Source organism: Apis cerana, linkage group LG2, assembly GCF_029169275.1.
Source record: "Apis cerana isolate GH-2021 linkage group LG2, AcerK_1.0, whole genome shotgun sequence".
NCBI lineage: Eukaryota > Metazoa > Arthropoda > Insecta > Hymenoptera > Apidae > Apis > Apis cerana.
Window position 1 is genome coordinate 10,080,769 of NC_083853.1, and position 14,098 is coordinate 10,094,866.

A 14,098-nucleotide genomic window follows, 5' to 3' on the forward strand; every position below is an offset into this window, starting at 1 on the left:
ATAATCTTTTTTATTTTATAGGTTCTCAAAACATCACTAGCGTATTTAAGTTTTCTTCGTACTACTATTACGTAATACATATTTTATAATTTTTATATTATTTTTATAGTATTTGTAGAAGAGAAAATAAATAAATAAGATATATAATATAATATAAGATATACAAGATATATAATGATATAAGTTGTTCATTATTACTTTCTTAATAACATTTGTAAAGTATTGAATCATAAATATTATTTTATTATAATATCATCTACTTATTATTTTAGAATATAATTAAATTATTGTTTAAAAATTATATATATAATTTATTACAAGTTTTATGTTATTAGCAATCAGCACCATCAAGTGTCAAAAAATGTAACTATTTCACTATCCTCCATGATGATAATTGAAATATTTCTTAATATCATATTTGACAATTATAAGAATAAAATATAAAACAAACTTTATTACAATAGTCATGCATTTTTTGCACAACATAATATATATATTTTACATATAAAAAACAGGTACAAAATTACAATATATTAATATATTATCATTCATTGTATATTTATTTTTTCTATTTTGTATTTAACTTAGCACATTATTTTTTATTCTATAAAATAACATATTAAAATATTTTAGATTTGTCATATATTTCGCACATTTAAATAATACAAAAAATTTTGAAAAAATTTTGATAAATTTTCAAATATATATTTTAGAAATTTTTAATTAAATATGTTATATAAATTTTTTAAAATATTATATAAATTTATTAAAAACTATATTGTTTCAGCATAATATTATAACATGCTATAAAAATATATATTAACAAAATGGCAGAGAAAACTACAGTGGGTGGTATTCCAGTTGAATGTTTAACTGGAGAACCTGCAGCTATTTGGTCTGGTTGGCGTATATTAGGAGATAAAGAACTTGTCAGGGAAGCATCTGCAAAAGGCACTCATATTAACCTTGCTTATAAATGTTTAGCTTATAGAAAAAGATGTTCTATTGAAAATGCTCAATGTTATTTTAACAAAGAAGTAGAAATTTGGATTACAGAACTTCTAAAAAGACATCAAATTTATAAAGCTTCTCATATTTTAAATAATATGGTATATAAAATTTAAATTACAAATATGAATTTATTAAAAGAAATATTTTTTTAATAAATATAATATATTTTATAATATATTTTTTTTATAGAATAAAGATCCAGTAAAATATATATTTGAAGTTTGTGTAAATTGTAAAGATTTCATGTTAAGAAATTATTTATCAGAATACTTAATAAGTATTGCATATTTTGAAAATGAATATATAAATTCATGGAATATAATAAAAAGCATTATGCAATTTGAAGAAAAACATATGTAAGTTTTTATAAATTTATTAGATTTTTATTAGATTTAATAAATCTAATTAATAAAATCTAAAAAATAAAAAATATAATTTATTTATTATAATTTGTTTATAGGGTTAAAGACGGTTTAAGCACTTCTTTATGTATAGAAGATATTATAAAACTACCAGAAATTATAAAGCAATCATTATGTACAGAATTATATTTTTCCTTAAATGAACAATCTCTTTCAAAAAATATAACTAATAATATATTATGGGATTATTTATTATCAAATAATAAAATTGTTCCTATAAAGTTTTGGATTGATACTTATTATGGTAATAATACAATAGAAGAATCACATATGATTAATGAAGAATATAAATTACTATTTAATAGTTTAGATATAGTTCCAAACATGATTGAAGCTATTGATTCTTCAAGTGCTAGTACATTTATAAAAAATTTAACTAAAAATCATTTATGTAGGTAAGTTTACATAAAATATATTTATTAAAATTTAAAATATTTAAATATTTATTTAATTATATGAACATAAATAGGTATGGTATATTTGTTAAAAAAGAACAACAAGATGTAAAATTATTATTGGCACGTATTTTTGGAAATGCAATATCAATATCAGAATTTAACACAATATTATCATACAAATCTTGTAATATTAATAGAAATGAATTTATGAGCAGAATTGATAAAGAATTATGTCTGGCACGTTGCTTGAATCAAATAAATATTCAAGAAGATGAAATTAAAATTGCTGAATTATATGATGCATTAACAAAAATGTGTGAAAGTCAAGACCAGAATATGTTAATAGAAGGAATTTTTAAAACAATTTTTTATCTTTCTGATGATACCATTGAATATTTGAAAGAAAATTATTTAATAGTTTTAGTATTAATATTTTCATATTTGTCTAAAGAGAATGCAATGTATAATCAAAATAAAAATACAACTATGAAACAAAATATATTAAGAGATATATTTATAAATAAAAATGGTTTACAATTATGTGATTATAATATTTCAAATGAAATTCTTCAAAAAACTTTAGAACAAATATCAATTCTTAAATCTATTATAGAAAAAAAACAAAAGAAAGAAGTGACAATATATGAATTATTGGATGGTTACAAAAATTTAAATATAAAACGTTTATATAAATGGCGTTTTAATAATGAGTCCATGCCTTATTTTTCTAATGAAACTCTTGTTAAAAAATATGGATATACAGAAGCATTAACATATGAATATTACTTGAAAGAAGCTCGTCCTAATATGGCTATATTTAGTTTAAAACATTCCCAAGGAAAACTAATTGGGAATATTTCTTGTAGAAGGTAAAATTAATAATTAATAATTATTTCTTATAAAATTAATAAAAAATTATATTCATATAATTATTATATTATTTATAATTATTTGTAATAATTTGTAAAGGAAACATAAAGCAGCTCTATATGCACATATTTTTGCTTTACGAAATTTAAATAAACCAGAAATATTGCATACTTGTATTTCTTTCATTGAAATGTTAAATATTGATTCAGAAAATTTAAGACTTCATATAACTGTGGCAAATTACATTGATAAAGAAATAAATATTTCTATTGGTAATTATTTCTATTATTTATTGAATATTTAATAAATTTGATATTCATAAGTTTTAATATATTACATCATTTAATTCACAGGAAATTTACTAGAAAATATAATTTATGGAAATGAAGATGATTTAAAAACTGTAATGGCTTATCTTGAAAGTAGTTTTCAAAAAAATTTTGTTGAAAGTTTAATTAATGATAGTCAGCAATTTATAAATATATTGAAGATATGGGATGTTATTGTACGATTTGCAAGGATGCACAATTTTTCTTTGCCAATTAGCTTATTAAAATTTTTAGCAAATCAGAACTACTGGTTTGAATTTGTGTTAGTTTGTCAAATATTTAATTATTCTTTGAATCAGGTAATAATTTAAATTTTAAGTAATTTAGATAAAATATTTAAATATGATGGATAAATATTGTGAATAAATAAATTATTAAGTAAAAGATAATTCTATAAACAAAAACAAATTTTTTTATTTGGTTTTTATTTAAACTTCATTTTTAAAAAATCAAATTAACAATCATATTAATAATAAATCATATAAATATGTTCTTTTTTAACTTTTGCTTGTAGAATCACTTTTTTATATTTTTTATTTAAAATATTTTTATTTAAAATTTAAAAAAAATTATTTTTTTTTTATTTCTAGGTATTGGAAAATACAAAACATTTTGAAGATACAATTCTCAGAGAACATTTGTTAACTTGTTTGTGCAATGTTCAACTTATGAAATCTCAATTAGCTGTTTATAGCGAACAGAAGATAAAATCACGAGATGTTAGGCAATCATTATATTATAAAATTGGTGTTAAACAAAATGTAAATAATAAGTAACATATTTTTATAATAAATTTTATTAAATATTAAAATATTTTGTTATTTAATAGGAATCAATTTATGGTTCTCCAGAATTAACAGATTCAGCAAGTACTTCTGAATCTCACGATATGTATGAATATACTATAAGTGACAACATTTGTTCTCCAGATGATGATTTATGGTTAATTATTCTGAAATGTCATCAAAGCCCAGATCCACCTGGTGCTTTAATAAATTCATCTCGATTAACCTTAAGACCTTTTCTTGCAGTTTTAGCAACCTGTTATGAGGTACATTTTCAATAATTTTAATATTTTTATTAAATTTTATATTTTATATTTTAATATTATATTTTTTAGCCATCTTCAATAACAGCATATTGTTATTCTTGGATGGTAATATCTACAACAGATAAAGAAATTCTTTCTAATTATAATGAATGTTTAGAACAACAAATATGGACAGCCAATCAAGTTTCTAATTTATTAGAGCAAATGGTAAAAAATGGATATATCAATATTCTTAATAAAGCTTACAAAATTTTTATGCCTGTAAGTAAATTTTTACATACATACAAATATATTGTATATTATTTTAATAAATTATTTTATAAATTAATTATAGGAAAATCTCTTTAATTTATTTTTTGAATTTCTCGAACAATGTACAATTTATGGTAATTTCAAAGATTATCAACAAAATTTATTGGATTTTAAAACACAGTGTTTAGATCTCAAATGTAATGTATGTATTAAATGCTATTTTTATTTTATTTTTTTTTATTTTTTTTATTTTTATTTATTTTTAATATTTTAATCATTTTTAGGATGCAATGGATTGGAATTGTTCAGATATTACATACTTGAATAATTTATATTGGATTGCTACTGTTACAATTAAATGTATTATTGCAACACTCGCTTATAGATTAAAAAGTTCACATTTGCAAATAAAATTTCTTGAAATTTTAATAAAATGTAATTTTCATAAAAATTTCCCAGGTACTGTAATGAATTATTTGATTATTTTTTATTAACATTAATTAAAAAATAATTTTCTTATACATTACAGTTTTCGTTCCAAACTTTCAGTCTTTTCTACAAATTATAAAAATTCTTCAAAAAACTAATATCACATTAAATTTTGCGGCATTTACAGTATCAGATAATATTTATAGTTTTGATACAGAAATTCATAGATGTATTGATGATTTAATAAGAATCGAAAATTATGCTAGTGCTTTAGAATTATCAAATGTTATGGGAATCAATTCATCTGAAATAATTTTAGCTCAGGTACTATCTTTTATATATTATTATATATTTTATGTATTTATTATATATAATAATAATATATATAATATTATATATATTTTTATGATTTTTGTTTTTATTTTATATTCTATTATATTAATATTTATAGTATCGAAGTAAATTTAAATATTATATTCATAAAAATGAAAAAATTGAAGATAATTTTTGGTATGAATGTGCACAAAATTTTAAAAAATATAATATTCTATATAAGGAAGTAGTAGAATTTTTTATTGAGCATGCTGAAAAAGTTTCTTCTCATAAAGAAAGGTATGTATTATTTTTATGGACTAAAAAAAATCATAAATTTGATTTTTACAAAAAAAATACATCTTTGAACAGATATGAAATATTAAAGTTAGCTTTTGAAACTTTAAAAAATATTGAAACAGAACAGCAAGATATTTATACACTGGAAATGGCAATGTGGAAATCATGTATATTAGCAGGTCCTGAAAATGTACAATTAGATAGTGGACCTTATATTTTTAATAAACTAAAAACAGAATTATTATCAGGATTAAATAAATTGAAATTTAGCTATACATTAAATAATATACAGGAAAGAAATGCAGCTAAAATTTTAATTGATACATTAATTGATTTAGGTAAATTAGATACTGCATTGAGAATAACTACAATCTTTAATTATAAACATAAGGTAAATTTTAATAAATTTTAATTAATAAATATTAATATTGTCAATAATTTTAATTTTACTTTCAGGATTTACAAATTCTAATGTTATGTTTAAGTCTAGCAGAAGGAGAAATTTTACCAAATGATTTAACTATTGAACAACAAAATCTTTTAAAAGAAGTAAATAAGAATAAACAACAAAAACATAGTGCTTTAAAGAATCGTAGTTTACAAAGATTTTCTTCATCTTCTTCATGTATTTTTGATTTATATTTTCATTATAATTAGTTATTAACTAACGCATACTTACAATAAAAATTTTTATTACAGTAGTCACCTCAATCAATATAAATGAAATGTCAAAAGATAAAACAAACGTACAAATAGAGTGTTTATTAATTTTACAAAAATTACTTGATAATCTAGAACATGGCTTAGACATATGTCTTAGAATTGTCCTATGTTATAAATTAGCAATGCAATTAGAGAAAAGTTATCAGGTATTATTAGTATTAAACAATCCAATTCAATTTTTACAAGAAGTTACAGAAAGTAATATTAAAGATAAATCTGAAATTATTAATGATATAATTATTGCATATAAAATAGATAATGATACTGTTGCAACATTTTTGGCTGAAAATATTACGCTAAACATTACTTCTGCTGTAAAAGGTACATAGTACATAATGATAATAATTTTAAATATACTATAAAATCTTATATGTAATCATAAAAAGTTATTATTTCTCTAGGTGGATATGAAAATAATATTTGTTTATGGGAATATTCTTTAAATACGAATTTTCGTATTATTATGGAATTATGTAATGATGTTTCACTCCTTGGTTGGAAGCTTTTAAAAACGGCAAACAAATTGCTTAGTCATTCTCATGGTGAAAAAACAAACGGTAATAAAATATAACTTCTAACTATATATAACACAAGTTTATTATTTAATCTTTTTCTATTATTTTTTAGCATTAACTCTTAAAACAATCGTGGAATTATTAATACGAGCTCATGATTGTTTTACAACTTCTTGCAATATGGAAGGAATTGCATCAGTATTATGTAAATGTCAAATTTTCGCAAATATTTTACAAAATCTTAAATATTGGACATTATTGGTATACCATTTTTCAAAAATATAAATAAACAAAATTTTATACAATATATGTGTAAAATATACAATATCAAATAATTTTAGGTCCGACTTGTAACAGGTGTTGGTCGTTTTACAGAAATGAATTACATATTTCAAATTCTAAAGGAAAATGATCAATTTGAATTTTTACTTGGAAAAGGACTAAATAAGGTTTTTTTAATTGCTTATTTTTTCGAATACATATAAATACTTTATTTATATATATATAATATACATATAATATATAAAATATATTAGGTAACTGGTCTAGAAACAGCACTTTTGGATTTTCTTAAACATCATTGTCCTGAAAATAAAGAGCTTTTTACTCTGGTAGCCTTACATTTTCGATTATATCATGAATTAGCACTTATGTGGGAAAATGAAGCAAAAGATTTAATCAAAACAATAATATCAAATGCTACAAAAGAATATAATAAATTACAAAGTAATATTCAACATGAAATAAAATTTATTAAAACTGAATATATTCAAAAACAGTTACAATTGATTATAACTAATTATACTCATGCAACAGAATATTATTTACAGGTAAAATATCATTTATTTTTTTTCTAAAATAATTTAAATTTAAAAATTTATTTTTCATCTGAATATATATGAATTACAGGCTAATAAATTAAATCTTGCTAGTCAATGTTCTGACCAAGTACAATTAGTTGCTCTTCAACTCTCACTTTTTAATACAACATCTTATAATCAACAAGTAATTTGTATACTTAATTTAAAATCTGAAGATATCGATAAAGTATTATGCCATAATTTAAGCTTCTCTCAAAGTTTTATTATTGTTCATGCTTATAATCACCATGTAGATTGGGCTAATTTGATTTATAATCATAGTATATTAAATGGAGAAACAAAATATTTAAAAGATTTCATAACTGTAAATAGGCTCACTCCAAGTCTTGTACAAGATTGTGTACGCAGGCAAGTTAATTATTATTTCAAAAAGTTTTGCTTTTTACCATTTTAATTATTATTTATTAATCTTTATTATAGATATAGGTTAGAAAAGAGTATTACTCATACTATGACAAATAATATGAAAATATTAATTTCTGAATTATCAGATGTGGAATGTAAATATGTATTAGCAAGTCAATTAGGATTTAAAAATATTGTAGAAGCAATGCTTAATAATCCTATGATAGGTGCATATCTTAAAGATACTGTATGGAAAAAAGGATATAATGCTACTTAAATAGTTATATTATAATATTCTAAATATATATAAATAAATGTTTTAGCCTTTTTAAACCATATATTTCCTATAATCATTCATAAACATTCATAAATTGTAATATTGATTGTAATATCCAAAATATATGTATATTATTATAAATTTTATATAAATAAATTTTTTGTAATTGATATTGTTTAAAATTTGTTTATTTCATTCACTAATATGCATATAGAATAAATGCATGCAAGTGATATATTATTCTTATAATTTGTTACAATGTTATTTTGCAATTTAATGAATTTATTTTTAATAGAAATCCTGATTTTATATACAAAATCAAATTGGATTTTAATTTTTAATCTGTGCAATTTTTAGCACATAGACTTATATATTTTTATTACAATTATGTATATATATTACATATCATATCTTTTATGTGCAATTTTTAACACATGGACTTATATATTTTTATTACAATTATGTATATATATATGTGTGTGTGTGTGTGTATATCATATAATCATATATCATATATCATATAATTTTCACATTATTTTAATATACATTTTAATATATTATTTTAATATATCTATATTTTTATTTTTATTTTAAGAAATAGTGAAATTAATCAGATAGAGTCTTCTGTTAAGTTGTTTATATAAATTTTGTAAAGTAAGTATAGATAAAAAGTAGATAAAAATAATAAAGACAGAATAAAAATAGTAAAAATTCGATATCATTTTTAAAATAAAAAAAACAAATAGTAAAAGAAAGACAAAGATAAAATAAAAATTGATTATTAATTACATTTTTTACGCATGTATATGTAATATATAATTAGGATAAAGTAAAATAAGAAAATCATTAGATATTTTATTTTTTATTTTTGTAAAGATTTTTTTGAAAGTTGAGATGGCGCTGACAATCAATTCTTATTCTATCTCTATTTTTTTTGCAATTTGCTTTCCTTATCTAAATTTTTGTTTTATCACGGCACTCTAAAAATAATGTTCATTTTTTAATCTATTTTTATCTATCTCACACTATTTGCTTTCCTTGTCCATACTTTTTATTGAACTTCATATTTGTTATGAAATAAAATGATTTAAAAATAATAATGAATGAAAATATATGTTATAAAAAAATATGCTATTCTCAAAATGAAAAAACAGCAATTTTAAAATTAGATGTATATATAAAAAAATATGAAAAAAAGTTCGGAAAAATAACATCTCAAAAAGCTTTGCCACCAAAACAATTAAAATTATTAAATCTTATGCATAAATTAATAAAAACTATAGAAAAAGAAGAAATCGACAAACAACAAGGTATAATTTTATAATATTTCAGATATTATTAAAAGATATTTAAAATGAAGATATTATTATTAGATATTTAATTTCATTGTTTTTTTCATTTTATTTCATAGCATTTCAATTACTAAAGATATCTAATGATGCAATAAAAACAACTATTTCTACATTTCAAGATTCAATGAAACGATATAAAGAAAGCGTAAGAACTGAATTTGCAAAACTTGATTGTTTAAGTACAAACCGACTTTTAAATATTAATTATATACATATATAACTTATCAATGTCAAATTAAATATTAAAATTATAAAAAAATATAGAATTATTATTAAATTTAAAATATTTAAAATATTTCTAAAATACACACATACACACATATAAATTCACTTTAATATAAACATAATTAAATATAATTTATTACAAATCAATATAACTTCAACATTTTATATCAGTATTATTTTCTACTTACAAAATAATTTATATCATAATTAATTCAATCAAAGAAAATAAATTTTGAATCTGTAATATAATATATAAGAAACGTAGGAAAATTTATATAAAAAATAAAAATAAAAAATGTTATTTCTTTATTATTTCATTACAATATATAATTTATAATATATCAATTCATATTATATACAAAAGAAATTATGAATTAAATCTTCACGATTTTAAAATATTTGCATTCGATCGACGTTTAATGAAATTTATATTTAAATCATTATTTTCCTTTCTTTTTATATTCATATTATTTAACAATGTATTACTTATATTCTATTGCAGATTTTCAGTCATGTGAAAATCGCAATGTTCCTGATATTTTGACAAAGATATCATTTGATAACATTTTAAACATTGTTTAGAAGGAATTAGATTAGATGAATTTTTTTTTATTAAAAAATTAGAAATATCATTTTTTTTCTTCTTTTTTGAAGTATTTATCTTAAATTTATTTTTTGCCTTTGATGTTTTCATTAAAATACCTTTTGTATTATCTTTATTATCTTTTGTTTTCATATATAATTTTGCTTCTTTTTGTAAATCCAATGGTAACAATGCAAGTACAGTGGGATCAATATTATTTAAGTCGGGAAATATTTCTTCTAATTTTGTAATATTTTGGCTATTATTTATTTCATTATTTTGATTTAATTTTACAATTGGTCTATTTTTAATTTCATTATTTGTATATTGTTTACAATTGTTCTTTTTTGCATTTAAATCCAATTTTTTATCAAAATTATTTTCATTTCTTATATTATTTACATTTATTTTTTCTAATTCAATATTTAAATTTATATTATTATTTAATTCAATTAATTCAACGTTACGTGTAAACATATCTTTTGAATCACTTTTTTTTGAATTAAAAATATTTACAAAAAATGATTCTTTAAAATCATTTTGATTCAAGGAATTATTCAAATTTATTTTTCTTTCATAAAATGTGTTTGTTTTATCTTGTTCATTTAATGAAGTAATTAAATTATTTAATTTTTTAGAAGTAGGAGAATAATCTGTTTTTGTATCAGAAATTTGTTTGCTTAATTGCATATTTTTCTTTTCAATATTTTTCAGTTTATTATTTGATAGATTATTTTTATTACTATTAGAATATAAACTAATTTTATCTACATTTAAATCATTTCTTATTGATTTAGTAATATTGACTACTGAATATGTATTTTCTATCTTCATATTTTTTATTTGAACATTTTTCTGATGATATTCTGAATTATTTGATTTAAAAAAATTTCGAAAATTTTCACTACCTTTAGTTGCTATAAATTTACTAGCTGATATACCTAAATATGCAATTGGACATTGTATTGATTTAGACACAATATCCACACAACGAATTGTCATATTTTTTGGTTTATATGAATTTAAAGTATATGAACGTGATTGAGATACTGTAGTCTTGTTTTGATAATAATGATAACATATTGTAACTAATGTTGCGCGTCGCTCATTTTCTATAAAATCTCGTTCGAGACGTTCGCAAATTTCTGTCGATAATTCACTAATCCAATGTTTTAACTGTAAAAAAAATTTCATATATTATAAAAAAAAATTATTCTATTCTAACTATTTTTATTTGTGCACTTTTCAGTTTACTACCATATTTAGTGAAGTTATAGCTTGTTTTCCTGGAAATTTTTTACATGCTCCAATTGATTTTGATACCAATCGTACATTAACAGGTTCATTGTCTATGCCTCTAGCAATATTATATAACCACAACCTAAATAAATAAATTAATATAATATAATATTTTAAAATAGATTTTGTACAATTATTTTTTTATCAAAGTTATAATTTAAAAAAATTATAAATGCACCCTGTTTTCTCATCAAAACGTTTTTGCAAATATTGTAATGAATATTGCAATAAATCACCCATAACGTTACAATTCAAAGATTCAGTAACAATATCTCCAAATTTGCCACCAAGATTTCTAACTTTTTTTATTGGTAATGTTGAATATAATGTTAATACTGCAGCTGCAGGTAATATTGTTTGTCGATTTGGTTTATGTAATCCACATGCCAATTTAGCTAATATCTAAAAATATAAAATATTAATATATTTTTTCTAATTAATTAAGTACAATATTGATATTTTTCATTTAACATATTATAATATATAATATATAAAATAATTTTTTTTTACCTTATTTTGTGAAATACCTGCAGAACATTTGAAACCTATTTTATCAAATATATCGGCTCTTATTTTTTCAACTATTAATCCTGCTATTGCAAACTTTTGTGCTTCTATATCTTCAAATTCTTCAAAAACATTTTTTATCCAAATTTTTGTGCCCTTGCTTCTTTCTTCTAAAAATCCATATTATATATTATCAATATATAGATATATATATATGTTTATTTATTTATTTATTTATTTGTAATCAAAGTATATATTTTTTTTTTTACCTTCATCATTCTTTCCAATTTCTGAATATCCTACTACAAATGTGTTTGAAAGTTGTGTTGCTAAATCTGAAAAATTTAAATTTGTGGACATTCTTTTATGAACCATATCAGTAATATCTAAATATGCTTCATCCACACTAGCTCGCTCTATAACATTACAGTGTTCTTTTATAACATTAATAACTTCACAGCCAGCACTTCTATATCTGTATGGATATATAAAATTTTTAAAATTTTTAATATTCTATAAAAACTTTAAATTTTAAATTTATAACTTTATATACCTTGATATATCAGCTTTTCCACGAAGGCATGGTACACTAACTAAAATAAGATCTGGACATTTTTCTTTAGCCTCTTTTCCTCTCATGTGTCTTGTAACACCATATTCTCTTGCTTCATAATTAACAGCAATTATTCTATTTCAAAAATATTATCAATTATTATTATCTAAAATTCAATTATTTAATCATAATTTATATTAAACATTATTTTACCCTCCTAATTGCCATTGATTATATTGCACAACAGCAAGGGGTTTTCCAGCATATTGTGGTTGAAGTTTTGTTTCAACTTGACAAAAGAAACAATCCATATCTATTAAAACAACAATTCTGTCATCATTTAGATTTGCCATTATAAAATCCAACTTATTAATTGAAATCAATTTTAAATTAAAAATGTATTTTTACAATTATAGATTAAGACTATAAGATTAAGATTATAACTATTTTTACAATATTATTCAATTACAATATATTTTAATATTTGTCAATATACAAGTAAAAGTTATTACATAAATTTACACAAAATTGTTTTGATATAATAAAATAATATAATAATATAAAACTTTATATTATATAATGTAGCTAAAAACAAATTAATAAAGAAAATTAATTTTAACGACAATTCGATAAAATTTTAAATTTAATTTATAAAAAAAATAATCGTTCCTAAAATTATATTATTTTGTAAAGATAACTATAAGAATTACTAGTCTACTTTAAATTGTGAAAATAAATTTGGCAACAATGTTTGAATTTTCATTTGGATAGAATCAAGTTACTAGAAATTATTAATTTTTTATTCCCGCGCTTTTTCGCGATTTTATAAAATATTTATATCGTAAATAATATAAATAAAAATACAATAAAATGATTATAATTTAGTATAATAGTAATATAATACAAGTATTTTCTACATTTAATAATTGATTTAATTTTATATAAATTGATTTAATTTTTGTATATAGCACAAATAATTTATTTAAAAAATAGTTATAGTAATAGTAGTATTAATATTAGTAGTAATTTTAATAGTAATAATAATAATAATAGTAATGGTAATATAGTAGTAATTATACATTATGACTCATAATTGTATATGTAATTATTGTACATATAACTTTCTTATTTTCAAATTTTATTAATTAAATTTTAAAATTTTAATTAATAATGCTATCTTCTAATTTTTATATTTGCAAATATTTTATTAATAATAACTTTTTTTATAAATTTTTTTTGATATTCATTTTTATTTAATTCATTCATCTAATAGAAATCTATTAAAAATTTTTTCTTTTTTCTGTTTCTTTTTCAATTATAAATATTAGTTTGATTTTATGTTTGATTATTCAGTTTTAAAAATTATACTTAAAAAAAATTCATATTTACTTTATATTAATATTTGTTTAATCAATATAAAAGCTTTAAATGTAAGTGCTATTTTTTCAAAAAAATTATATACTT

General features: G+C 19.8%; 3 protein-coding genes across 5 annotated transcripts; 2 read left to right on the forward strand and 1 right to left on the reverse strand.

The window, feature by feature from the left end:
* Positions 1-356: 356 nt before the first annotated feature.
* On the forward strand, positions 357-8,285 carry LOC107996630 (spatacsin). Its single transcript, XM_062071079.1, has 23 exons — positions 357-515; positions 788-1,109; positions 1,201-1,367; positions 1,472-1,828; positions 1,903-2,700; positions 2,801-2,973; positions 3,055-3,329; positions 3,621-3,791; positions 3,860-4,081; positions 4,151-4,342; positions 4,416-4,535; positions 4,618-4,792; positions 4,863-5,086; positions 5,214-5,374; positions 5,447-5,765; positions 5,831-5,999; positions 6,074-6,418; positions 6,499-6,654; positions 6,725-6,873; positions 6,954-7,061; positions 7,149-7,442; positions 7,522-7,841; positions 7,914-8,285. Exons 2-23 carry the CDS (start codon positions 828-830, stop codon positions 8,113-8,115), a joined length of 5,379 nt encoding a protein of 1,792 aa, XP_061927063.1. The 5' UTR covers positions 357-515; positions 788-827; the 3' UTR covers positions 8,116-8,285.
* Positions 8,286-8,302: 17 nt separating this feature from the next.
* Positions 8,303-9,751, forward strand: LOC114577400 (uncharacterized). Its single transcript, XM_028666229.2, has 2 exons — positions 8,303-9,425; positions 9,527-9,751. Exons 1-2 carry the CDS (start codon positions 9,215-9,217, stop codon positions 9,685-9,687), a joined length of 372 nt encoding a protein of 123 aa, XP_028522030.1. The 5' UTR covers positions 8,303-9,214; the 3' UTR covers positions 9,688-9,751.
* Positions 9,752-9,981: 230 nt separating this feature from the next.
* On the reverse strand, positions 9,982-13,328 carry LOC107996856 (DNA polymerase eta). Of its 3 annotated transcripts, none has more exons than XM_062071081.1 (8): positions 13,147-13,328; positions 12,848-12,947; positions 12,635-12,769; positions 12,351-12,556; positions 12,085-12,251; positions 11,753-11,976; positions 11,533-11,656; positions 9,982-11,451 (listed from the first exon to the last, which is right to left on the reverse strand). In XM_062071081.1, exons 2-8 carry the CDS (start codon positions 12,943-12,945, stop codon positions 10,186-10,188), a joined length of 2,220 nt encoding a protein of 739 aa, XP_061927065.1. In that variant the 5' UTR covers positions 12,946-12,947; positions 13,147-13,328; the 3' UTR covers positions 9,982-10,185. The 3 variants fall into 3 exon arrangements, with proteins under 3 accessions (XP_061927065.1, XP_061927064.1, XP_016910637.2); XM_062071080.1 differs by having other exon boundaries at positions 13,104-13,291; XM_017055148.3 differs by having other exon boundaries at positions 12,848-13,300.
* Between the last annotated feature and the right edge of the window lie 770 nt (positions 13,329-14,098).

Coding starts and splice junctions, on each gene's coding strand:
- LOC107996630 (XM_062071079.1), top strand. CDS start 828: ATGGCAGAGAAAACTACAGTGGGTGGTATTCCAGTTGAATGTTTAACT. Junction 1,829..1,902: donor ACTAAAAATCATTTATGTAG/GTAAGTTTACAT, acceptor GAACATAAATAG/GTATGGTATATTTGTTAAAA. Junction 3,330..3,620: donor TTAATTATTCTTTGAATCAG/GTAATAATTTAA, acceptor TTTTATTTCTAG/GTATTGGAAAATACAAAACA.
- LOC114577400 (XM_028666229.2), top strand. CDS start 9,215: ATGAATGAAAATATATGTTATAAAAAAATATGCTATTCTCAAAATGAA. Junction 9,426..9,526: donor AGAAATCGACAAACAACAAG/GTATAATTTTAT, acceptor TTTATTTCATAG/CATTTCAATTACTAAAGATA.
- LOC107996856 (XM_017055148.3), bottom strand. CDS start 12,987: ATGGCAAATCTAAATGATGACAGAATTGTTGTTTTAATAGATATGGAT. Junction 12,770..12,847: donor AATCAATGGCAATTAGGAGG/GTAAAATAATGT, acceptor TTTTTGAAATAG/AATAATTGCTGTTAATTATG. Junction 12,252..12,350: donor AATTGGAAAGAATGATGAAG/GTAAAAAAAAAA, acceptor ATGGATTTTTAG/AAGAAAGAAGCAAGGGCACA.